The sequence below is a fragment of the Panthera tigris genome, chromosome B2 (genome assembly GCF_018350195.1).
Source record: "Panthera tigris isolate Pti1 chromosome B2, P.tigris_Pti1_mat1.1, whole genome shotgun sequence".
NCBI lineage: Eukaryota > Metazoa > Chordata > Mammalia > Carnivora > Felidae > Panthera > Panthera tigris.
Genome location: NC_056664.1, coordinates 15211597 through 15234782, shown reverse-complemented (window position 1 = coordinate 15234782; position 23186 = coordinate 15211597). Strand labels below are relative to the sequence as shown.

At 47.1% G+C, this 23186-nt stretch overlaps 2 protein-coding genes across 5 annotated transcripts in view; both read left to right on the top strand.

Moving 5' to 3' along the window:
• The window catches only part of SIRT5 (sirtuin 5), a 37019-nt gene extending 22598 nt beyond the window's left edge, over positions 1-14421 (top strand). For 3 of the 4 annotated variants that reach the window (XM_007089747.3, XM_042985698.1, XM_042985697.1), the window contains exons 6-9: positions 33-86; positions 2079-2202; positions 4282-4397; positions 13915-14079. In XM_007089747.3, the coding sequence (XP_007089809.1) occupies positions 33-86; positions 2079-2202; positions 4282-4397; positions 13915-13990 (370 nt within the window). In that variant the 3' untranslated portion in view covers positions 13991-14079. Of the gene's footprint in view, positions 1-32; positions 87-2078; positions 2203-4281; positions 4398-13914 lie in introns of all 4 variants that reach the window. The other variant, XM_042985699.1, reaches the window with a different exon arrangement.
• A 3603-nt stretch (positions 14422-18024) lies between these two features.
• NOL7 (nucleolar protein 7) lies at positions 18025-22528 on the top strand. Its single transcript, XM_042985696.1, has 8 exons — positions 18025-18346; positions 18462-18522; positions 19154-19212; positions 20878-20909; positions 21145-21226; positions 21799-21920; positions 21999-22076; positions 22351-22528. Exons 1-8 carry the CDS (start codon positions 18081-18083, stop codon positions 22425-22427), a joined length of 777 nt encoding a protein of 258 aa, XP_042841630.1. The 5' UTR covers positions 18025-18080; the 3' UTR covers positions 22428-22528.
• Positions 22529-23186: the final 658 nt, after the last annotated feature.

Below are 23186 nucleotides of genomic sequence, written 5' to 3'. Positions count from 1 at the left end.
CATTGTTTCTTTACTAACATCACTTACTCCAGGGCTCCGGAACCTGAAGCTCAGGATGCCAGAATCCCAGTGGAGAAACTTCCCCGGTGGGTAAAAATCTCTGATCCGTAGTTGGTTTTCCAGATTGAAATAAAAAAAAAAAACAATCAAAATCTAAGTTCATTTGCTGAGATGCCTCTTAAGTGCACAAATGCAGCCGGACGGGGGCCAAAGGTTGAAGGTGAACCACCCCAGGGCGAGGAGAACCACTCCCTTCCCGTCCCTTTTTTGCTTTGCACTGTCCCTTTTTGCTTTGCACTGTGGTGGGATAATTTGAGGCCTGGAAGGGTTCTGGAGCTGTTATGCCCCAGCTGCTTACCCGGTGCTTACGAAGCGTAGAGGCGGACATCTTGTGAAAATGTTAGCTGCAATCAACTTCATTCTTCTCCTTGTCGTGTGTTATTAACCCAGGGCAAAGGAGGCAGTAAAAGGTCTTGCAAAAGTGAAATTATAGGACCAAACAGGATTTTTGTAGATAAAAAAAAAAAAAGAAAAGCCCTAGAGAAAGATTTTTGTGTCGGTTTTTCAAAAGCAGACGTTACAACGGCATTTCCCAAAGTGTTCTTAGAACACTCGATCCATGTGATGTTGATGGACGTTACTTAAAAAATGATGTTATGTGTTCAAATAAATATGGAAACCGTAGAGTAAACAAATTTGAAGTATGTTTGCTTTACTGCAGGACTTCTCAGAGCATTTAATACACCAAAGTACACTGTTCTTTAAAGAATAGTTATCATTTGTGAATATTTCACTGGTTTATTTAACCACAGAACCCTATTTGTTATTCTTTTCAACGTTTTTTAATTTAAGTGTTTTATTTACTTATTTTGAGAAGACAGAGAAAGGATGAGAGTGAGTGGGGGAGGGGCAGAAAGAGAGGGAGAAAGAGGATCCCAAGCAGGCTCTGGGCTCTTAGTGTGGAGCCTGACGCGGGGCTCGATGCCATGACCCTGAGATGATGACCTACCTGAGCTGAAATCAAGAGCTGGGTGCTCAACCGACAGAGCCACCCAGGCGCCCCAGAACCCTATTTATTATTCTTAAGAAGGGTTTTTATTACTGAATTCTAAAGTTTGATCTAAAACAATAGGGAATCGTGGGCAGTTCTTGAGAAGATTATTTATGATGAAAGTGAGGTTTGGGAGGTTGTTGTAGAAGGTCTACGTAAGATGACCCACAGGCAGTGGGGAGTGGAAGAAGAGGAAGATGGCGAACTTGGCCGTGGTGAGGGCAAGAGAAAGGTGAATCTGAGGGAAAGTGAAAGGGGGACACAGATGCGACTAGCAGGTGGCTGGTGTGTTCGAGGCAGGGCTGAGCCTGGTTCCTCCCGGCTGCCATGCTGAAGAGTGCGATGACGTAGCTGGGAAAGGGAAAGCTGTGGTTAAAACCCCACATCCAGCTGAGTCCATGTTGAAGATCAGTTGGCTTCATCCGAGATTCATGGATCGGACAGCATCCCACGTAGCAGACAGAAGCTCCAAGGAGCTGCGCACAATGGAAGACGTTTATAGGTGGAGGAGGCAGGGCGAGGAAGTTCTTCGGGCAAAGAGGGAATTGTTTCGGGCAAGGTCACCTTCCTTCTGGGGACCCAAGGGGTGTTTCAGGCGGGTTACCCCACTAGTGCCGACCAGGTGGCTCCAGATTGACTGGTTAAAGACCACAGGCCCTGGAGAGGCTGGGTGTACAGCTAGGTTAGGTACTAGGTCTTGGTTTGCTGATATGGGGCTTAGCCCACGGGACTCCATTTTGGGCCTGTGGTCTCTCTTTTTTAACACGGTTTAGAAAGAGAATGGTAAGGTTGGCCGAAACACATCTGTCAACATATCAGCCCAGTGCATCCGGACAAAATGAAAGCTTTAGAAGGGCCTGAATATTCAGAATAAGCTCACATGGTCTGGAAGGGGAGGGAGGGAGGATAACAAGGAAGAGGGCGACAGACTTGATTTGGGGTAGCCCCTAGCCTTCCTCTGATCCAGTGGGGCAGATCTTCTGGCAGGGCAGGTGTTGGGGTTGGGTGAAGGATAATGTTCCCACAGGTGCGAAGAGGCGGGGTGCGAGGGCCTGCTGCGACCCCACGTGGTGTGGTTTGGCGAAAACCTGGATCCTGCCATTCTGGAGGAGGTTGACAGAGAGCTGACCCTCTGTGACTTGTGTCTAGTGGTAAGTCATGCCCTCCCCTGATCCTCGAGATTTTCCGGAACACCAGGACTGGGGTGGAGTTTGTTGTGTTTTTTTTATCTTCCCTTCCTTCCCTCTCTCTTCCCTTTCCTTCCTTCCTCCTCTTCCTACTGTGTGTGTTGAGAGGTTTTGTACCCTACAGAAGAATTAAGAAACAACGAATACGAATTGATCGTAAATGTGAAACTGCGGAAGACCATGTCTTGGGCTTTGCAAAGACACTCCCCTCCTGCCAAAAATAATGAAAAGAGCATGTTATTGGTTCTGATTTTGAAAGTAATACATGTTCATTATTACATCTGAGAAAACACAAAAAAGTGTAAGATTATAAGGAGGAAATTAGAAATCACCAATGATTCTGCCATCCAAAAATAGCCACTGTTCATTTTAGTGTATTTTTTCCTAGATCAGAGGTGAGAAACTGTGGCCGGTGGGCCAGATCTAGGCTGCCACTTGTTTTTGTAAATAAAGTTTTATTGGGACACAACCATGCCCATTCTTCTATGTATCGTGTATGGCTGCTTTCACACTCCAATGGCAGAGTTGACTATTTGTGATGGAGACTGTATGGCTTATAAATCCTAAAAATATTACTATATGGCCCTTTCCAGAAAAACATTTCCCTACTCCTAGTCTAGACCTTTCATTGTGCAGATGTATACATGTGGTTAAAAATTCAAAAGTGGGTTCATACTGTATGTTCTGCTTTGAAACAACTTTATTCATGTAGCGATTCACCGGGCATATTCCGTGTCAGTACATCCACAAATCTGTATCATCTTTTCATTGGCGGCATGGTATTCTGTGGCATGGATATACAATGATATATTTAACCAATCCTCCATTGTCGGACATTTAGGCCATTTCACATTTTGATATTTTCAATAATGCTGTAGTGAATATTCTTTTTTTGTTGTTAATTAAAAAAAAAATTTTTTTTAACGTTTATTCATTTTTGAGAGACAGAGAGAGACAGAGCATGAGTGGGGAAGGGGCAGGGAGAGAGGGAGACACAGAATCCGAAGCAGGCTCCAGGCTCTGAGCCATCAGCACAGAGCCTGATGCGGGGCTCGAACCCACCAACTGCGAGATCATGACCTGAGCCGAACTCGGACACTCAGCCGACTGAGCCACCCAGGTGCCCCTGTCGTTAATTTTTTTTTAAACGCTTACTCATTTTTGAGAGACAGAGAGAGCGTGAGTGGGGGAGGGGCAGGATCTGAAGCAGGCTCCAGACTCCGAGCTGTCAGCACGGAGCCCGATGCAGGGCTCGAACTCACGAACTGCGAGATCATGACCTGAGCCGAAGTCAGACACTTAACCGACTGAGCCACCCAGGCGCCCCTGTAGTGACTATTCTTAGACATAACTCCTCATATACTCTTCAAATCATTTCCTTGGGACATATTTCCTAGAAATGGAATGAATTAGACAGAGGGTGTGCATATTTCTGAGTTTCCTTAACACATCTTTAAAAGCAGAAGCACTTTCTCATGGGTACACATTCATTCAGCCAGTATTTATTGAGTGCACCCCAATGTTTCAGTGTCTGTTCATCACCAGTGCTTAAATGAGAAAACCTAGTTTGTACAACATATTCTGGCCTTTCCATTCTTGTAAAGCACACTTATACATATGTATCTATAGGGAAAAACCTGAAAGGATGTATATCCAAATGTGAACAGTGGTCATCACAGGGTAGCGGGAGTATGAATAACGTGAGTATATTTTTTCTTTGCGTTTTCTAATGTTAAAAAAAAAAAAAAGAAAGAAACGAACATGGATTATTGGCATTACTTCACAGAGCAGAGACAAAATCGAGCCCTTGATTCTCTCCATTTGTGCTCCCTTTTCCCTAGCACATTCTTCTAGTGATCAGCCGACAGGATGCCTCTTAACTCCCCATCTGTCCCTTGGAAGCTCTCCATCTGTTTCATCCAGCTAGCTTTCCTCACATCTTGCAACCCTAAAGTGGCCTGAGTTTATGTAAGGTTTTCTGGAAGAATGTTTCCTCTTCCCGTAGTGTGGTCATTGGTCCGTTTCTCTTTGTTTGCTTTGTAGGTGGGAACTTCCTCCGTGGTTTATCCTGCCGCCATGTTTGCCCCCCAGGTGTCTGCCCGCGGAGTGCCAGTGGCCGAATTCAACATGGAAACCACCCCAGCCACGAACAGATTCAGGTACAGGGACCAGGTGGGAGATGGACGGTGCTGAGCACGTTTAGACACGTTATCTAAACAGATGTCACCTATGGTTCTAATTAGAAAAAAGAGAGAGAGAGAGAGAGATGGAGACACACAGAGTATATGTTTTCTAATTTGGTCGGTCGTTGCTTTGATGGAAGAACAAAATCTTCACTGTAGACCAAGGTAGCTATGTCTTTTTACAGGGAATTTGCCTTAGGGCTTTTGGGGTTCACATTTTGAAAGTCCTTCTTTGATTAGCGTTTTGAAAGTTCTTTGATTCCCTAGGCTTTGCTGTCATTCGTGTGTTTATGTGAGATTTAGTAATGGCATTTCGGTGTAGGCGAGTTGAATACCCAGCACAGCCGGGGAGATGCCCATACGCCCTCATCACTCTGTTCTCACTGCGCGGCGTCCTGGGTGAGCTCCTCTTTGGTCTCATTGCCAAATAATTGCCAAGTTGCCACGTATCCTCAATATTAGTACTTGGGGCCATGCCGCGATTCTGATCCCTTCTTCCACACTGTGGAAAGTGGAGACCATCAGAGTATGCGTTTTGGGGGTTCTGTTTTGTCCTCCCCTTCCTTTTGCTTTCTTTTTTCACCCTGGCTGTTGTGTCTTCCCTTAGTTTATACATTTTTATCAGTCTGCTTAATTCCTTTCTAGAATAAGGTAGAACATGAAAAACTCTTAAAGAAATATGAATAAATGGAAAACTTCACTGAAACTTCTTTTTTTTTTAAGTTTTTAATGTTTATTTATTTTGAGAGAGAGAGAGAGAGAGAATGAGCGGGGAAGGGGCAGAGAGAGAGGGAGACAGAATCTGAAGCAGGCTCCATCAGCAAAGAGCCCGACGCGGGGCTTGAACCCACGAACTGCGAGATCATGACCTGAGCCGAAGTCAGACGCTTAACTGACCGAGCCACCCAGGCGCTCCTGAAACTTCTTATCATTACTTCAGCCAATAGTTTTCACCTCGACAACATATTTTAAAAATACCGACGGGGGCGCCTGGGTGGCTCAGTTGGTTGAGCGTCCGAATTCATCTCCGGTCATGATCTCACAGTTCATGAGTTCGAGCCCCGCGTCAGGCTCTGTGCTGACGGCTCAGAGCCTGGAGCCTGCTTCGGATTCTGTGCCTCCCTCTCTCTCTGCCCCAACCCACTTGCATTCTGTCTCTGTCTCAAAAATAAATAAACGTTAAAAAAATTAAAAAAAAAATACCAACGTGTGGGTACCACCCAGGAGGTTCTGATGTGATTGGCCTGAGGTGTAGCCTGGCCATCGTGATTTTTATCAGCTTCCTAGATGATTCTAATGTGCAGCTACGGTGAGAACCAGCATTCTGAGTCTTCATTGGGATCAAAATGTGCCACAGACTGTGTGACCGTCTTCAGGTGACTTGGCCGAATCTGGTCTCCTCCACGTCTTTTTAATCAGCTACGGTTTGTGTCCTTAGTCCACCTCTTCATTTGTGCATAAGTGGTAGGAACCAGGAAGACGTCCCTTTAAAAAACTGCCTTCGATTATAAAACTGATTCTTTGAAAACTCCCCAGGAGAAGAAATATAGAAGATGAGAATATGTGGAAGGACATTCACGTTCATGGACCAGACAAGTTAATATTGTTACTATGGCAGTGCTCCCCACCCTGATTTACAGATACCGCTAGTCTCTATCGAAATTGCGGCTGGCCTGTTTGCTAAAATTGGCAAGTTGGCCCCAAAATTCATACGGAAATGCAGGGGACCCAGAATAGCCGAAACAAAAAGAATGAAGTTGAAAAACTCACGCTTTGCAGTTTGGAAAGTTACCACGAAGTTACAGTTACGCAGACCGCGTGGCGCTGGCCTCCAGATGGGCACATAGGTTAGCGGAACAGAATCGCGAGTCCAGAAATACACGTAGGTTGGCGGAACAGAATCGCGAGTCCAGAAATATACATAGGTTAGCGGAACAGAATCGCGAGTCCAGAAATACACTAGGTTAACGGAAAAGAATCGAGAGTCCAGTCAGCGTATGGCCAACTGATTTCTGGAAAGGGTATGAAGACAACTCAAGGAAAGGACAGTCTTTTTAACAAGTGGTGCTGGAACAGCTGGAGAGCCACCTGCAAAAGAAGGGACTGGGACTCTTTCATCACACCACCTGCAAAAATTAGCCCAAATGGGTCATAGACCTAGACATAAAAGCTAAAAATGTAAAATACTTAAATGAAAATATAGGAGTAAGTCTTTTTTGACCTCGAGTTAGTCAAAGCCCCCGTGATATGACTTCAAAAGCACAAGTAACACAAGAAAAATGGATAAATCAGGGGCGCCTGGGTGGCTCAGTCAAACATCCAACTCTTCCTTTTGGCTCAGGTCATGATCTCACGGTTCATGAGTTTGAGCCCTGCATTGCCCCACATTGGGCTCTGTGCTGACAGTGTGGAGCCTGCTTCGGATTCTTTTTTTCCCTCTCTCCTTGCCTCTCTGTCTTTTTCTCCTCTCTCAGAATAAATAAATAAACTTTTTTTAAAAAAATGGATAAATTGGACTCCATCAAGATTAAAAACCTCTGTACTTCAACGGACCCCATCCGCAAAGTGAAAAAGACAACCTACAGAATGGGAGAGAATATTTGCCGGTCTAATATTTGATATGGGACTTGCATCCAGCATATGTAAAGAGCTCCCACAATTCAATAATAAAAAGACAAACGGTCCAATTTAGAAATGGACCAAAGATTTGAGTAGACGTTTCTCCAAATATGTACACGTGGCCGATAAGCATATTGAAATATGCTGAACATTATTAAAATTAGGGGAAATGCAAATTAAAACCATGAGATACCACTTAACAACCACTAGAATGGGTATAATAATACAAAGTGTGCATATATATATATATATATATATATATATATATATATATATAATAAAACAAAGTAACAGGTGTTGAAGAAAGTGGACCTCTCACCTGTTGCCGGTAGAAATGGACAATAGTGCACCTGCTCCGGAAAACAGTCTGGCAGTTCCTCGAAAGGTTATATACAGAGTGAACATAGGATCCAGCAATTCTCTTAGGTAGATAGCCGAGAGAAATGAAAACATACATCTACTGGGGCGCCTGGGTGGCTCAGTCGGTTAAGCGTCCGACTTCGGCTCAGGTCATGATCTCATAGTTTGTGGGTTCGAGCCCTGCATTGGGCTCTGTGCTGTCAGTGCAGAGCCTGCTTCGGATCCTCTGCCTCCCTCTCTCTCTGCCCCTCCCCTGTTCTCGCGCTCTCTCTCTCAAAAGTAAATAAACATTAGGGAAAAAAGGGGCACCTGGGTGACTCACTCGGTTAAGCATTCAGCTCTTGGTTTTGGCTCAGGTCATGATCTCATGGTTTCATGAGTTTGAACACTACGTCGGGCTCTGTCCAGCCTGGGATTCTCGGTCTCCCCCTCTCTCTGCCCGTCTCCCACTCGTGCTGTCTCTGTCTCTCCCAAAATAAATTAAAAAAAAAAAAGAAAAAGCAAGAATGATCCAAATGTCCTTCCGGTCCTCAACTGATTAGTGGAGAAACATAATTTGGTACATACATATCAGGGAATATTATGCAGCCACGAAAAGAAATGAAATGCTGATCTGTGTTACAACACGAATGACCTTTGAAACATTCTAGTGGGTGAAAGAAGCCAGACACACAAGACCACACATCATATGATTCTGTTTATATGAGATACCTAGAAATCAACCGAGACTGGAGGTCGATGAGTGGTTGTCTAGGGTTAGGGCAGGGAGGAACGAGAAGTAACTATAAATGGAGACACGTTTCCTTTTGGGATGAGAAAAAATTGTCTAATGTGGATTGTGGTGATGGTCATATAATTCTGTGAATATACTAAAAAAAAAAAAACCACATTAAATTATATGTTTTAAACAGCTTATATGTGAGTTATATCTCAGTTAAGCTGTCCTGCTCAGAATTAAGTTATCTTCTAATGTATGCCCCAAAAAGTAGACATTGGACCTCTAACACGCGTTGTGGCATACACAGGTAGCAGCTGTGCTAGCCTGTAGCATTCTAAGAAGTGTCGGAGCAGGCAGCTCAGGCCTCTCGTCTGCTCGAAAGAACATCAGGGTGGCTCGGCGGCTTAAGTGTCCAACTTCGGCTCAGGTCACGACCTCACGGTTCACCAGTTCAAGTCCCGCATCGGGCTCTGTGCCGACAGCTCGGAGCCTGGAGCCTGCTTCGGATTCTCTGTCTCCCCCGCTCTCTGCCCCTCCCCTGCTCGCATTCTGTCTCTCTCTCTCTCTCTCTCTCTCAAAAATAAACATTAAAAAAAAAAGAAAAAAAGAACATCAGTATTCTCCAAGAATGGGAAAGGACAAACTTTGTTTCTTCTTTTTTTAAAAATTTATTTATTTGTTTGAGGTGGGGCTGGGGAAGGGCAGAGAGAGAATGAGAGAGAATCCCCAGCAGGCTCTGCGCCATCAGCACGGAGCCTGACTCGGGGCTTGATCCCACGAATTGCGAGATCATGACCTGAGCCCAAGTCAAGACCTTACCCCACTGAGCCAGCCGGGTGCCCTGGGATAAACTTTCTGAAGGAGGAAGGGAGCTCCGTCCCTAGTCCCTTTCTTCTAATGTGGTTTATTTTCAGTCCTATGATCTCCAGCTCACCTCTAAGAAGTATAAAGACTGAAAACAAAACCATCATGGTAGGAAAGTAACAAAATGCAGATGGGGGGGAGAAAAGAAGACAATAAAAGGAGAGTGTTTGCACAAGCCAAGGGCTGGCCTCTACCTTTCATGCCCCGGACTGACCGGCAGGGACTGGCAGGCATTGTGTGTGTCTTCGTGTGAGAGGAAATTGAACCTGCCAGTTGTCCCTGCAGGTTGAGAAGAGAATCGTGGCGTATAATGATACCATTGCATAAGCTGGGCCTCCTAACACGACAGACCCGGTTCCGCCGCTGCTCAGTCTCGGCCAAAATCTTGGAAGCCTTGACCAAGTCTGACAAGCTACCCACTGACCAGCACCTACCACAAGAACCGCCTGCTGTTCGTTTGTTCCTCTGGCAGCTGAGGCTGGCTGTACCACCAAGTCTGGGAATTTTCCCAGATGGGTGTAACTGACGGGCGAAGACAGTCGTGCTTCTATCTAGGAGTCCTCAAAGGTGGCATTTAGGAGAGATGTAGGTGATCTTCTCACCCCTTCTCAGCTTTTCAAACGGGGAACCAGGGCTGGGGCGATCGAGTGTTTGAACACACAGCTCGACAAGGGCAGGATTTTCTCTTAACAGCTCACGCGTGATAGATTTTGGTTGGATTTGACTCTGGGTCGGTGCTCCGCAAACTGCCTCCTGTAGGCCAAATTCACCCGCCATCTGCGTTTGTAAATAAAGTTTTATTGGCACTCAGCCGTGGCCCTGTGTTTACAGCAACGGAACTGGGTCGTTGCAACAGAGACCGTCTGGCCTAAAATATGCCTTCTCTGGCTCTTCACAGAGAAAGGCTTTGCCAACAACTACTGTAGGTTAATGAGAGAAACAAAAACTGGGATAATGTCTCCTTTTGGCCTAATTTTCCTTATTGCCTAAATAGGCGGGGCAGGAACGCGGGCCACACTTTGAACGTGGGTCTCACAGGACGTCTTAGACCGAGCACGCGTCGATTAGATTCTTTGCCCCAATTCTCATGTAGAGACAAAGTCACAGAATTTGCCTCCCACTGAAACGTATTAATATCCTCAGGGTGTTCATTAGTTCCGGTTTTGTTTTTGTCATTTGTCCCATCCCCGCTGGTGGTCGCGGATGATTTCTGACAAGCCATTACGGTTAGTGTAGACATGAGCCACTTTCAGCTTCGGCTTCAAGGTTCTTGGCTGTTCACTCAGCGCCGGGGTCCTTGGCACGTGAGGGTCTGTGCACTTGCTGAGGCAGAAATGAGGTTTGCTTGTCAGGAGGCTGATGTGTTGGGCCTTCCAAGTACCTGGTCCCCTCCCCCCACCCCCGTGCCCTGTGATCACCATGTCGTCCATCTTGGAATTTCTCTAAACTTGGGAATTTAGTTGAAGTCCACAGGTGTTCATTTACTAAGCACCTATAATGCCCTAGACACGGTCCTAGGTGCTCAGGCCGGGATACGTCAGGACACCAAGCAAAAAAATCTCTTGTGTGAACATGACCCTCTCGTGGTGGAGGCAGACGGTGAGCAGTAAAGCAGAATAAACGTGCCAAGACTGTAGCCGGTGAGCAGCTGGGCCGGAGGCTGTGGCAGAAAGCAAAAGTCGAATTGGAGTGGAGCAGACTACCCAGATTCCGCTGGGTAGTCAGGGCAGGCCGCACTGAGAAGACACCTGCGCGGGCTTGGAGGCGATGAGAGAGTGAACTAAGGGGACTGTCTGGCTAAGAGCTTTCCAGACACAGGACCACTTGAGCAGAGCCCCCCCCCCCCCACCCCAGGACAAAGCACGCCTGGGAGGTGTGAGGACCAGCACTGAGGTCAGTGTGGCCGGAGTAGGGGGAGGGAGGGCGAAGAGGTGGTCAGGAAGGTCAGGAAGGAACATGTTTTTGGGGGGGGGGGGAGAAAGAAAGCAAACTGCCAGTAGAGTTTATAAGTCTGAGTTCTTGGCTAGAAAATGTTTTTTGTTTTTTTTTTTTAACATTTAATATCGAGAGACAGAGACAGAGCACGAGCATGGGAGGGGCAGAGAGGGAGGGGGAGACACAGAATCCGAAGCAGGCTCCAGGCTCTGAGCTGTCAGCACCGAGCCCGACGTGGGGCTCGAACTCACAGACCATGAGATCATGACCTGAGCCGAAGTCGGACGCCCAACCGACTGAGCCACCCAGGCGCCCCAGGAAATGCATCTTTTAATGTTTTATTTATTTTTGAGAGACAGAGTAGGAGCAGGACAGGGTCAGAGAGAAGGAGACATAGAATCTGAAGCCGGCTCCAGGCTCTGAGCTGTCAGCACAGAGCCCAATGCGGGGCTTGAACTCACGGACTGTGAGCTCATGACCTGAGCCGGAGTCGGATGCTTAACTGACTGAGCCACCCGGGGGGCCCCAAAACGCATCTCTTAATAGATGCATGGGCCATGAACTTTTTGGAGTAGTTCCCGTGTCCCCGGCTAAGTGTTAGGAGACAGTTTATATTGGTCCTGCCCAATCCGCCGGCAGTCACCAGAAACAAATCTGTAGTCAGATCAAGTTTACTGGTTCTCTGCAAATGAGGGAGACCGCATCCCAGGGGGACATGGTGCGTGTCCCCATGCGAAGGAAAAGGTGCCGTGACTACAGGATTTGGAGGGAGGGTGGAGCTTAGGTGAAATTTAAACAAAGCTGTTTTGGGGAGACAGAACAGCAAGCAGGGCTGTGTGGAAGGGGGTCAGGTGCAGTCTGGCGGGCAGCGTGGGCACAGGGTCCTGTTTCCCTGGAGCCTGCAAAGTGAAGGTAGACGTGGAAGGCTGTGTCCGGATGCCCTTTATCTGGAGGTCTGCACCGGGATTGGAAGTCAAGGCTGCTGGTCAGTGGCACGGTCACTTAGATCCTCTGAGCATACTTACCCTTTACCGCTGTCATTTCCAACAGCAGTTTCGGGCAGTTTATGATTTTAGAGAACAAAGTTCCTCCCTGAGTAACAACAACAACAACAACAACAACAAAAAGCAGCAGTCACACAGAGAAGGGGGGTTGTCAGGATACTTTGCAGCTCCTCCTGGGAAAAAATACCGTTTTCTCTTTGCACTTGGCTTTCTCTGCGTCTCTTGTTCTCTCTAGTCTGAGGGCTGGGAGGGCACATTTTTACTGAATCGCATTTAGTGATCTCGTCGACGGCCCTACCGGGCCAGATGCTCTTCCGGTTTTATTGAAGACAGGAACGGAGTGGCCCCTGCTTGCCTAAGGATGTGTCGTCACCCCGTCTCCGGAAACCGTTTGTTTTCTGAGATGCACACCGACATTTCAAACGCCCCTTTATCCGGCCCCTCGAAAGTTTGCACGTTCTGTGATAAGGCATCGTGGGAAGGCTCCAGGCGGGTGAGGGGCTCGGCTTGCTCTTGGAAAGTGGGAGAAAGCTGAACGGGGCAAGGGGCAGGTGAAAGGCCACTTTCTCAGGAAGGAAAACGTGTGCAAGTTGAGGCTGTGGGGATTCCCTAGGAGTTCTCCGTGCCTGGCTGGCATTTTTGGAAGGTCCTCAAGGGGCTTCAACCGTGCAGGTGAGGAGCTTGCTGGCAGCCAGTGTTCAACATACTGTAGGTGGCCGGAAGGAGTAGAGGTGTCACTGGGTGGGGACATCCGTTAGCAGCACTCTGTCCAGAGACAAGACTGTTTGAGGTCTAAGGCGTCCACGATTTGTGTTGTGTCAATAAGCGATATGGGGCGCGTGGGTGGCTCAGTCAACTAAGCATCCAACTCTTGGTTTCAGCTCACGTAATCTCACAATTCGGGAGATCGAGCCCCGCGTTGGACTCTGCGCTGGCAGCATGGGGCCTGCTCGGGATTTTCTCTCTCTCTCTCTCTCTCTCTCTCTGCCCCTCTCCTGTCTGTCTCTCTGTCTCTCTCTCTCTAAATAAATAAGTAAACATTTTAAACAATTTTTAAAAAATACAGCATGAATGATGAATTACATTGAACATGTGCTTTTTCCATTTTTAATTGTGCTCAGTTGGCTTGCTTATTAACATACTAGAAAATCCTACTTTTACAGGATTCTCCTCATCCTGCATTCAGAGTTGGGCTTATTTTTTGTGTTTTTCCTCAAAGGAAGCCGAAATCATTAATTTTTCTTCTTTGTCCCTGCTGTTTGCTCTTTATGTTTGTTTCTTTCTCCTTTCTGACTGTTTATACGTCAGTTAGTCGTGAAGTCCAGTGGATCGCTTGAGAGGCCTGTTCAGCGAAAATGTTCATGGTCTGTGTGGTACATGAGGTTATTTTTCTTTAGTCTTTTTTTTTTTTTTTAATGTTTGTTTGAGACAGAGCGTGAGCAGGGGAGGGGTAGAGAGAGAGGGAGACACAGAATCCGAAGCGGGCTCCAGGCTCCGAGCTGTCAGCACAGAGCCGACGCGGGGCTCGAACTCACAAACCGTGAGGTCATGACCTGAGCCAAAGTTGGAAGCTTAACCAACTGAGCCCCCCAGGCGCCCCTCTCTTGTCTTCAGTGCACGAAAATGCTCTTTTAATGCAGTATATGGATTTTGTAAAACTCACAGTTTCAGTTATGAGGTTGGCAATACGGTCATAAAATGCACTTTACAATTATGTCTCCCCTACCCCTTCAAATAAAATTCGTGTTTATAGCGCCTGAATTCTAGGCTGTTCCTTTCCTAACTACATCCCCTTGATTTCTGTGGCCGGCCTGTAATGAAATGTCTACATCTAGAATTGTCAGAAGCTAGTTTGCCAAGAGTGGGGACAAAGTTCACAATACCGTATTTGTGAGATTTGGGATTTTACTTTGGATACAGCCACGCAGTGTGTGAGCGGCTGAAGTCGTATGTTCATTTTGCCCCTAACTCGGCTGTATTTGTCCTATTTCAGGTTTCACTTCCAGGGGCCTTGCGGTACCACTCTTCCTGAAGCCCTTGCTCCTCATGAAACTGAAAACGTGTCTTAATTGTCCCGGGGAAAGAAGAAATTGTGGCACATCTAAGTACCGGGCCACAGACAGAGGCGAAACAATCATGGGGATGGTGAGCTAAATGTTAGAAAATCTAGAAATAACCTCCGATTCCCTGGCTGGAATCCCACCTGATGATAAGCGATGGCAGTTTAGAAGGAACAATCGCAAACGTAGTCAGAGGGAGAAGTCAATGAACAGTGGAGTTGATGCAGTGTTATTTTGTGTGAACCTAAACACAAGATCTCTCTGACGTGTTTGCTTGGTTATTGGAAGGGGATATTTTTGTGATTGGATTTTCTTTTAAAGAAGCAGTTGTGCTGATTTTATTGTTGCTATCTGGGCAAAGATAGGAGTAGAGGGGTCAAACCTTGGTATTTCTAATTTTTGTCAAGTTTTGGTGGAAAATAAACTCACTCTCTACGGTAGGTGATTTATTGTATAAAGATGCTACCCCAAGAGATGTCTTTGTTGGGGGATTTTCCTTTTCGGTGTTTTCCTCGTTTGTCTGTCTTACCTCACAGTGCGTGGGATAACCCTACAACAAGAAGTCATGCAAGGAAGGAAGAGAAAAGTAGCACAAGACAGAAAATCAGGGGGCGCTTGGGTGGCTCAGTCGGTTGAGCTTCCGACTTCGGCTCAGGTCACAATCTTGCGGTTCGTGAGTTTGAACCCCGCGTCGGGCTCTGTGCTGACGGCTCAGAGCCTGGAGCCTGCTTCGGATTCTGTGTCTCCCTCTCTCTCTCCCCCTTCCCTGCTCACGCTTTGTCTCTGTCTCTCAAAAAAAAATAAGATAAAAAATGTTAAAAAAATTTTCTAAAAAGATAGAAAATCCGGATTAAAAAAAAAATAAACGATGCAAATATATGGACTCCAGGGGCAAACACAGCTGCCTAAAGTTGAGCGCTGGCCTTCTTAGCAGCCAAGGAGGAAAGGGGGACGTGATCGCTGTTTCTCAATGACATAAACACAGAAGCAAACGGTCTGTGTATGGTGAAAAAGCCCACCAAGCTTTCCCAGACACTGAATTCTGAAGCTTTTTTTTTTTTTTTCCTGTGGACTTTAAAAAAATTATGCCCATTCTACCTTGGAGTAAAGTAGTAAAAATACAGCTCCTGCTCAAGCCTCACCATCTAACGCCACACCCAGGGTCCCGGAATGCCTGCTGTCTGGCCTGACCGGGAAGAGTGGTCTTTAGGAAACAGTGGAGGGAGGTCAGCCCTACCTGGGCCCCTTAGATGAGGTGGGTTCCCTGGGTGATCGCACACTTGGGCCACGTTGCCTCAGCCCCTTACAAAACCGCATCTAATGTTACACTGTTGGCTTTCGTAGAAATAGACAAGACACGGGTCACATAAAACTTTGTACTGCGTTTGCAAGTCATAACTTTTCATAAATCCCAGAGGTTCTTTGCTTGGGCAAGAGGGGTGTTCATAACCTACAAGGAGTCTGAAAGACCGGCCAAGCATCTTGAGGGCTCGATTCCCACTTTTCATCATTCACTCTTAATAGTTTTGTTGTTGGGCTTCTCAAAGTTAAATGCATACATTTTCCTAGGGTTAGCGATGTCAGAAGTCAGCATACTGTCTCAGTGAGTCTGATTATATATATTTTTTCAAGTTTATTTGCGGGAGAGAGAGAGTGCGCACATGTGCAAGTGGGGGAGGGAGAGAGAGAGAGAGAGAGAGAGAGAGAGAGAGAGAGAGAAAGAGAGAGAGAATCCCAACCAGGCTCCACGCCACCAGCGCAGAACCTGATGCAGGGCTCGAACCCATGAACCATGAGCTCGTGACCTGAGCCAAAGTCAGACACTTAACTGACTGAGCCACTCAGGTGTGCCCCGCGAGTCTGATTATATTTTTAACCTGTAATTTCTATCTGACCAAAGCCCACGTATTTCGGAACTGTTCTTTGCAACTCTTCTCATCCTGGGCCTTTGGCACCAGTGGCTTTTTTTTAGTTTTTAGTTTGATTCGTGTTTTTTCATTTTTGTTCACGTTTTGGTTTTGTTAGAGAAGATGAAAAAAAAAGAGTTGAAAATACAAAACGTATGTGAGGTAGCATTATTTAATTCAATTTAATGTGTACTGAATGGCTCCCATGTGATAGACACTGGAAATAAGACGATCGGCAAGATATGGGCCTTACCCTCTAGGAGTTCACAGAATGGTTGGGACAACTGTTACGTAAACTATTTTACAGTGTGGCAACTACAGTGAAGTAATATGAGCAAGATTCAGGGAAGAATGCAATTAGAGATGGGTGGAGAGGGGATAGGGTAGATATTAAGGCACTTTAAGAGGAAGTCAGCCTTGGGGTGCCTGGGTGGCTCAGTCGGTTAAGCGTCCGACTTCGGCTCAGGTCATGATCTCGCGGTCTGTGCTGACAGCTCAGAGCCTGGAGCCTGTTTCGGATTCTGTGTCTCCCTCTTTCTCTGACCCTCCCCCGTTGATGCTCTGTCTCTCTCTGCCTCAAAAATAAATAAACGTTAAAACAAAAATCTAAGAGGAAGTCAGCCTTGGTGGCAATGTTTGAAGTATAAATAGTTCCACATGGAGGAGTATCAGAAAAGGAAACAGCGTGTACAAATGCATAGCAAGTGCGAAATAGCTTGGTTTGTTCAGAGAGTGACCAATCAGTGCTGTGTGCAATGGGTGGGAGAAGATAAGCACAGAGATCAGGAAGGGGCCTGTGTGCCAAGAGACAAAATATACCCGGAGGCAGAGAATATAAACAACGCTCGGGCTGCATTCACTAAGTAACGGTGAAGTTATTCTTCTACCAGATTCAGGATTTGCGACCACCCGCCACTGTTCAAGGCTCCTGGGGTTAAAGCAGGGAACCAGACCAGGACCCTATTCTCACATTGCTTACATCCTAATTGGGGTGTCCGATGATCAGCTGTCAGCAGTGTTGACAGAACAACGATGAACAGAGGCGTGGACAGTCCAGGGGGCAGGTGGTCAGGGGAGCCTGGTGGCTGAGGTTGCCAAGCACATGTTCGTTGCTGAGGACTGATTGAAACCTGCATCTGTCGACTTGTTCCTGTCGGCAACAGAAGGACTGGAAGGCATCGAGGTCCTATTGCTACAATTCTTCCCTCGGAAATGCCACTTCTTTGGGGTGCAGGGAGTGAAGGGAGCTGACTCTACAAATACTGATTAATTAGACTGTGAAAATTAATAAGGAGAAACTTCACTAAAATGGAGCTGGGAAGTTGGGCAAGGGCGGTCTCACGCTCTACCACTTGCCCTTACTTGCAAATCCAACAGTGGACCTGGCAGGTGTATACTGCTTTATTAACGCCCACAGGAGGGAGAAAGGCTTTCCTCTTCCCCCAGCAACAGCCCAGCCAATGACAGCGTGACAACTCGCCCAATGAGAAGCCACTGTAGTTTGAACTCCCAGTTTATTCCAATGGCCTTTTAGTTTGTAACAGCCCCACCCAAAGGTTCCCTTTCCTTTATAAAAAGAGCGATCCACGCTTTAGGGGTACTTGCTGTGGTTTTGCCTGCAGCCTGTTTGCCACGGGGTTGCAACTCTCTACGATTCCTGAATAAACCCATTTTTCGCTGGTAAAACAACCGGCAGTTTTATTTTTTCAGATTAACAGGACCAAGCGGATCCCCGTGGTAGGTAGGGCCGCCGGGGCTTGCGGTCACAGGTTTCTGGGCACTGGCTGGCATAACTGGCCACTGGACCGGAGGAGGGAGGGAGCCAGCCAATCCTGCTGCCAGCCTCCCAGCGGAGGACGTCTCATGATGGCTCTTCCCCTCCTGGAAACGAGCCCCATCACTGCCCGCTCTCGCAGCCGGAGCGCGAGCCACTGCTGCGGGGCGGAGAGGAATCCAGGTGGGATCCCAGACGAGGAAAACATCCTACATACAGAGAGGAAACAAACACGGCCGGCTCTCTCTAGGCCACGCCCTTCCTCGTTCTGCGCCTGCGCCTCTGCTGGCGCGCGGCCGTCTTCCCATCTGCACCTGCAGGGGGCGGCCTAAGTCGCGTCGCTCTTTCTTTGCGTCACGCGGCGCTTGCGCGTTGCTTCCGGGTCAGAGGCCGGACGGCCGGGCGCGCTGTGTGGGCCATGGTGCAGCTGCGGCCTCGCGCGTCCCGCGTCCCGGCGTCGGCGATGGTGGACGAGGGCCAGCCCGCCTCCGAGGAGGAGGAGGAGGCGGAGCACGGCCTGTTGCTCGGGCAGCCCAGCAGCGGCGCGGCCGCGGAGCCGCTGGAGGAAGACGACGAGGAAGGGGACGACGAGTTTGACGACGAGGCCCCGGAGGAGCTGACTTTCGCCAGCGCCCAGGCGGAAGCACGAGAGGAGGAGCGGCGGGTTCGGGAGTCGGTGCGCAGGTTCGGAGCCCGCAGCCGGCCGGGAGAAACCGCCCCCCCCTACCCCCCCCCACCCCCCCGTACCCCCCCGGCCCGCGCGTGTCGCCCCGCACTGACTTGTCACTCTTTCTCTCAGGGACAAAACGCTCCTGAAGGAGAAGAGGAAGCGACGCGAGGAGCTGTTCATCGAACAAAAGGTTAGAGGCGGGGGAGGCGTCTCCGTTTCAAAGGCACCCCGGCCGGGGCAGAATTCCCATGTTTGGCAGGGAGAGTCGCTGAGATTTCTGGGGACAAGGCGCTCGTGCTCTTTGCTGTCCACCGATTGAAAATGGGAGTGGGAAGAGGCGGGAGTTTGAGATCGTGGGGTTCTCCCCCTTGTACCAGCTCACCGTGACGAGCCTGGTCGTTTAGTCTCGCGGAGGTCGTTTCTTTACCGGAAATTGGGTTGCTCAGGTACTTTGCAAAGTGAAGGCTGTACCTGGAGTATCTTCGCTTTGCTGTCTGACGTTTGGCAGATTGGCCACAGAGAGCCCGCTCAGAGGGACGTGACTTGACTGCGCTCATGGCAGAACAGTGACCTCTGGGGTGGAATACCGGGGCCAGCCTTCCCAGTCTTCGCTCAGTCTTCCCAAGAATGTGTTACAGGTTCTGAGCTTCCTGGGCCCACTGCTTCCACAGCGTAGGGATCGCAGGCGCAGGGAGGGTTCAGCCTGATTCATTTCTTGCTCTGGGTGTAAAGCTGTGTCCGTAGAGCCAGAAACTTGAGAAGCAGCCCACGGTGTGTCATGTATCTCACCTCTGATTAATTTTTAAATGTTTTAATCTAAGAAAAGGAAACTCCTTCCGGATAACATTCTCGAGAAGTTAACTACAGCCGGACAGACTAAGTAAGTAATAGATCCTGTTATATACGCCTTGCTTAGACACCTGTCTTTGGATGCTATACGGGGGGTACACACGTTTGTTTGAATCCACATAATAATAAAGAGAGTAAGACAGAAAGCTACACAGCAGGTGGTTGGATTTGGTGGGAAAGGTGGAGGGAATTAACTCCACTTTTCAGTCTTCTGCCACTTTTTAAAAAAAATTTGGATGTTTATTTTTGAGAGAGCAAGCGGGGGAGGGGCAGAGAGAGAGAGGGAGGCGCAGAATCCGAAGCAGGCTCCAGGCTCCCAGCGGTCAGCACAGAGCCCGACGTGGGGCTCGAACCCACGGACCGCGAGATCGTGACCTGAGCCGAAGTCGGATGCACCACCCAGGTGCCCCACCACTTTGTGTTCATTCCCACAGCAAACTCTAGCCTCCGAGTTACTGATTCCAGTGTGTTCAGTCAGGGGACGGTTGTGCTCCTGTCATTGTACTAAGGGCAGGGGAGACGGTGGTGAGTAAAATGATGTCTTGAACCGTATCAGCTAGTGGAGTAGCAGGCACATCCGCAGGCTCTGAGGCTCCTCTTGTCCCGTGCTTGCCTTGGCTGCTCCCCGGCTTCGGTTTCATTCCTCTCATTTAGCAGCTGTGCCCTGTGCCGAATGTGTAAAGGCCCGTGCAGTAGTTCTCGTCCTCCTCTAGCCCTTGAAATCAAACCTTAATAAATTTAGGCTGCTAGATATTCGGCAATTTTTTAATATTCTCCTGGCCTCTCCTGACTGCTTTGTTAAGTTCAGAAGTTTAGTCCTGTAGTTTTTTCTTTTTTTAATATTTATTAAGAGAGCGTGCAGACGGGAGGGGAAGGAGAGGGAGAGAGAGAATCTCAGGAGCCCGACCTGGGACTCAATCCCACGACCGTGGGATCATGACCTGAGCCGCTCGCTTAGTGGACAGCCACCCAGACACCCCTAGTCCTGTATTTCTTGCCTAGGCCAGCGGTTCTCAAAATTTTCAGTAAAAGGCTTTTCCAAAGAGCTATTCAAGTTCTGTAAACACTACCAGTAAACATACCAACAGTTGTTACCTGGGGCACATTCCCCTTTCCTCCTTAAAAACCAAGCTCAGATGTCCTCGCTGCCTCCTTAGTGTAGCTTTTCCCCTGTGCTGGTGTTTCCACATGGGAGTCTCCTGTTGTGTTTTGTCAGTTCACATTGGTCTCTCGTTAAGACCACTACTCTTCCAGGCTAGTCCTGGTCTCCATCCTTGTCTTTCTGTCTGAACTGCTGGATTAACCCTTTGTGATTCCTCCAAGTAAAACGAGGCGGTCTCACCACCTTTTCACTTTGTATTTTGAATACTGTATTACAGAACTCGTTTTTCCTGAAGTCTTTCACTTTACTGTTACCCACATCGATCTGCTTCTGCTGAAGTTTGCTCATATGCTTTGAGATCTTCACTTCTGAGAAGATACTCCCTCCCTAGCGTATTACTAGTTTGGGAATTGGTAGCAGTGCCCTGGGGAGGGACTTTTGCTTTCCAAAACTGATTAACGATCCTGAGTAAAAACCGAGGATGGTGGTAATGAAAAGGGGAGATCTTCGTAAAAGCAGATGAAATTGTGTTAACCAGTGGAGTCATCTTTGCTATCTGCCTTACCAATCAGTGTTTTTATTGTTCTTCCTTAGCATCAAGAAATCATCAGGAAAGTTGAAAGAAGGTATGAACTATTCTCATTTCAATAACTTCTCTTGTAAGTGTCAGGTACATTTGCAGATATTTGCAGCCAAATGTTTGGCCCCGAGAGAGTGTGGGAATAGGCCTGGCCAAGCGGAGCTTGGCCCGTTGTCTCTATTTCTTACAAGTAAAGATTGCACCCAGATTGGTACTAGATTTAAAGTACAGTCCAGTAAATGTTCCTGCTTTGTTTTACATATATAAACTCAATTTTTTAGCGAATCTGCAGAAGGAAAATGAAGACTGTGACAAAGGAAGTGATTCCAAGAAAGCTAAAGTACAAAAAGTACAGTCTGTCGGGTAAGGAGGGTCTTTCTTCTTTTCAGAGAATGTAAAGCTGACCTGAGAGAGAGTATTGGCTTGTGGGGGGAAATAGTTTCATTATAGTAGTTTCAGATTACCTCCTCTATGGGAAAACCAGTTCTGATATTTACGTAAAAATAAGACCTCTGCCTCCTAAAATGGAAACGTTAGTCTATTTGTGTGTAGTAAAATAGCCCAGTGATGTCATTTTATTCACGATCTGCACATACAGAAAATTAGGATTTGGGGTTTTTAAAAATTTTTTCTTTTTTTTAATGTTTGTTTATTTTTGAGAGAGACAGAGACAGAATGTGAGTGGGTTAGGGGAAGAGAGAGAGGGAGACACAGCATCCGAAGCAGGCTCCAGGCTCTGAGCCATCAGCACAGAGCCCTACGTGGGGCTCGAACTCATGAGCTGTGAGATCATGACCCGAGCCAAAGCCAGACGCTTAACCAACTGAGCCACCCAGGCACCCCTTTTCACTTTTTTAAGTAGCTAACAAAACTTTATTTTCAAACTCAGCATGTTATCAGATTTGCTCATTTTGACCTTTTGTGTTTGTCACCAGCCAGAATAAAAGCTACTTGGCTCTAAGGCTAAAAGATCAAGATCTGAGAGATTCAAGACAGCAAGCAGCAAAAGCCTTTATACAGAATTCTTTATATGGTCCAGGAACCAACAGAACTACTGGTAATTTCTTTATAGACTGTCTCTCTCACTTTTTACTGCAAATTAAACAAAGAAGTGATAGATAATTCTCTTTTCTAGTAAATAAGTTCCTGTCTCTTGAAAATAAGAGGTTACCAGTGAAAAAGGCTGCAGCCCAGTTTCTGAATAATGCTTGGGGTAAGATCCAGCTCCGCTCCCTCAGCTTTTTATATATCGCACACTTTCTTTTAAGGAGGTAGTAAATACTTAAATAATCGTGAGATATCCATTTTTTCCTTATAATGGCTTCTGTATTAATATCTTGAAGTTGCTTCTAAAACATAGATCAGCGTGGTATATCTACTGTACAATTTGATTAGTGTTTATATTCATAGAATCTTGAAAACTTTGGAATTGTTTCTTGCGAATTTCGTATCCAATATTCTTACTGAATAAAATTTTTCTATTCTAGGAACTCAGAAAAAACAAAATGCCAAGAGGTTTAAAAGACGGTGGATGGTCAGAAAGATGAAAACTTCTAAGAAGTAAATCAAATGAAGTAAATGAAGGATGAGAACTTGTATGTATAGGACTCAGTTATTTGGTTTAGAAAATGCTCTTAAAAAGATCTAATAAATGATTTATAAAGAGTTTTGAAGGGTTACTGCAAAACTCGTAGGTCTGTTGGGGGAAGCACCCCATCACCTCTCATCCTTCAGGACAGTCCTGCCTCGTAGTTTGAGAATGACGTTGGAAGACAAACCGGTTCAAAAGATGGTTTCTCTTTTTTATGAGCGTTTGTGCATTTAATTGAAAGCTCGTCTTCCACCTGCGGTGTTGGGTGCACAGCAGGGCGAGAGAAGTGGGCCCTGGGGTGTTTTCAGCTGCAGCTCTCAGCTGCCTTGGTCTCGCAGAGGTTTTGGTGCTTTGAGGGGCATTTGTTTCCCAGGCTATGGAACGGGAAGGAAGTAGCTGAAAGCTCAGTATCTCAGTGCAGTAAGTATTTCTTCTCGAGGAAGATGGAAGCCTCCGTGCAGAGTTCGTTAGCCAGAGGATTTGGTGATCTTGGCTGAGTGTTACTTTTAACCAGGTTGGGCGGGTGTGCTTTGGTGGCAGGCCACGTGCCATCGTTCCTACTGTAGTTACAGAAACAGGAGCTGAACTGTCTGTTTTCTTGCGGCAGCACCCACAGCATCAGGTCTGACCCTACTCTAGGGCGGCCAGTAAGCTGAAGGCAGTCTTGCGTTGTAGAACTCAGATTTAGAGAATCGCTCTAATTCTGTATTAGAAGTGTGCGGGCACCTAATA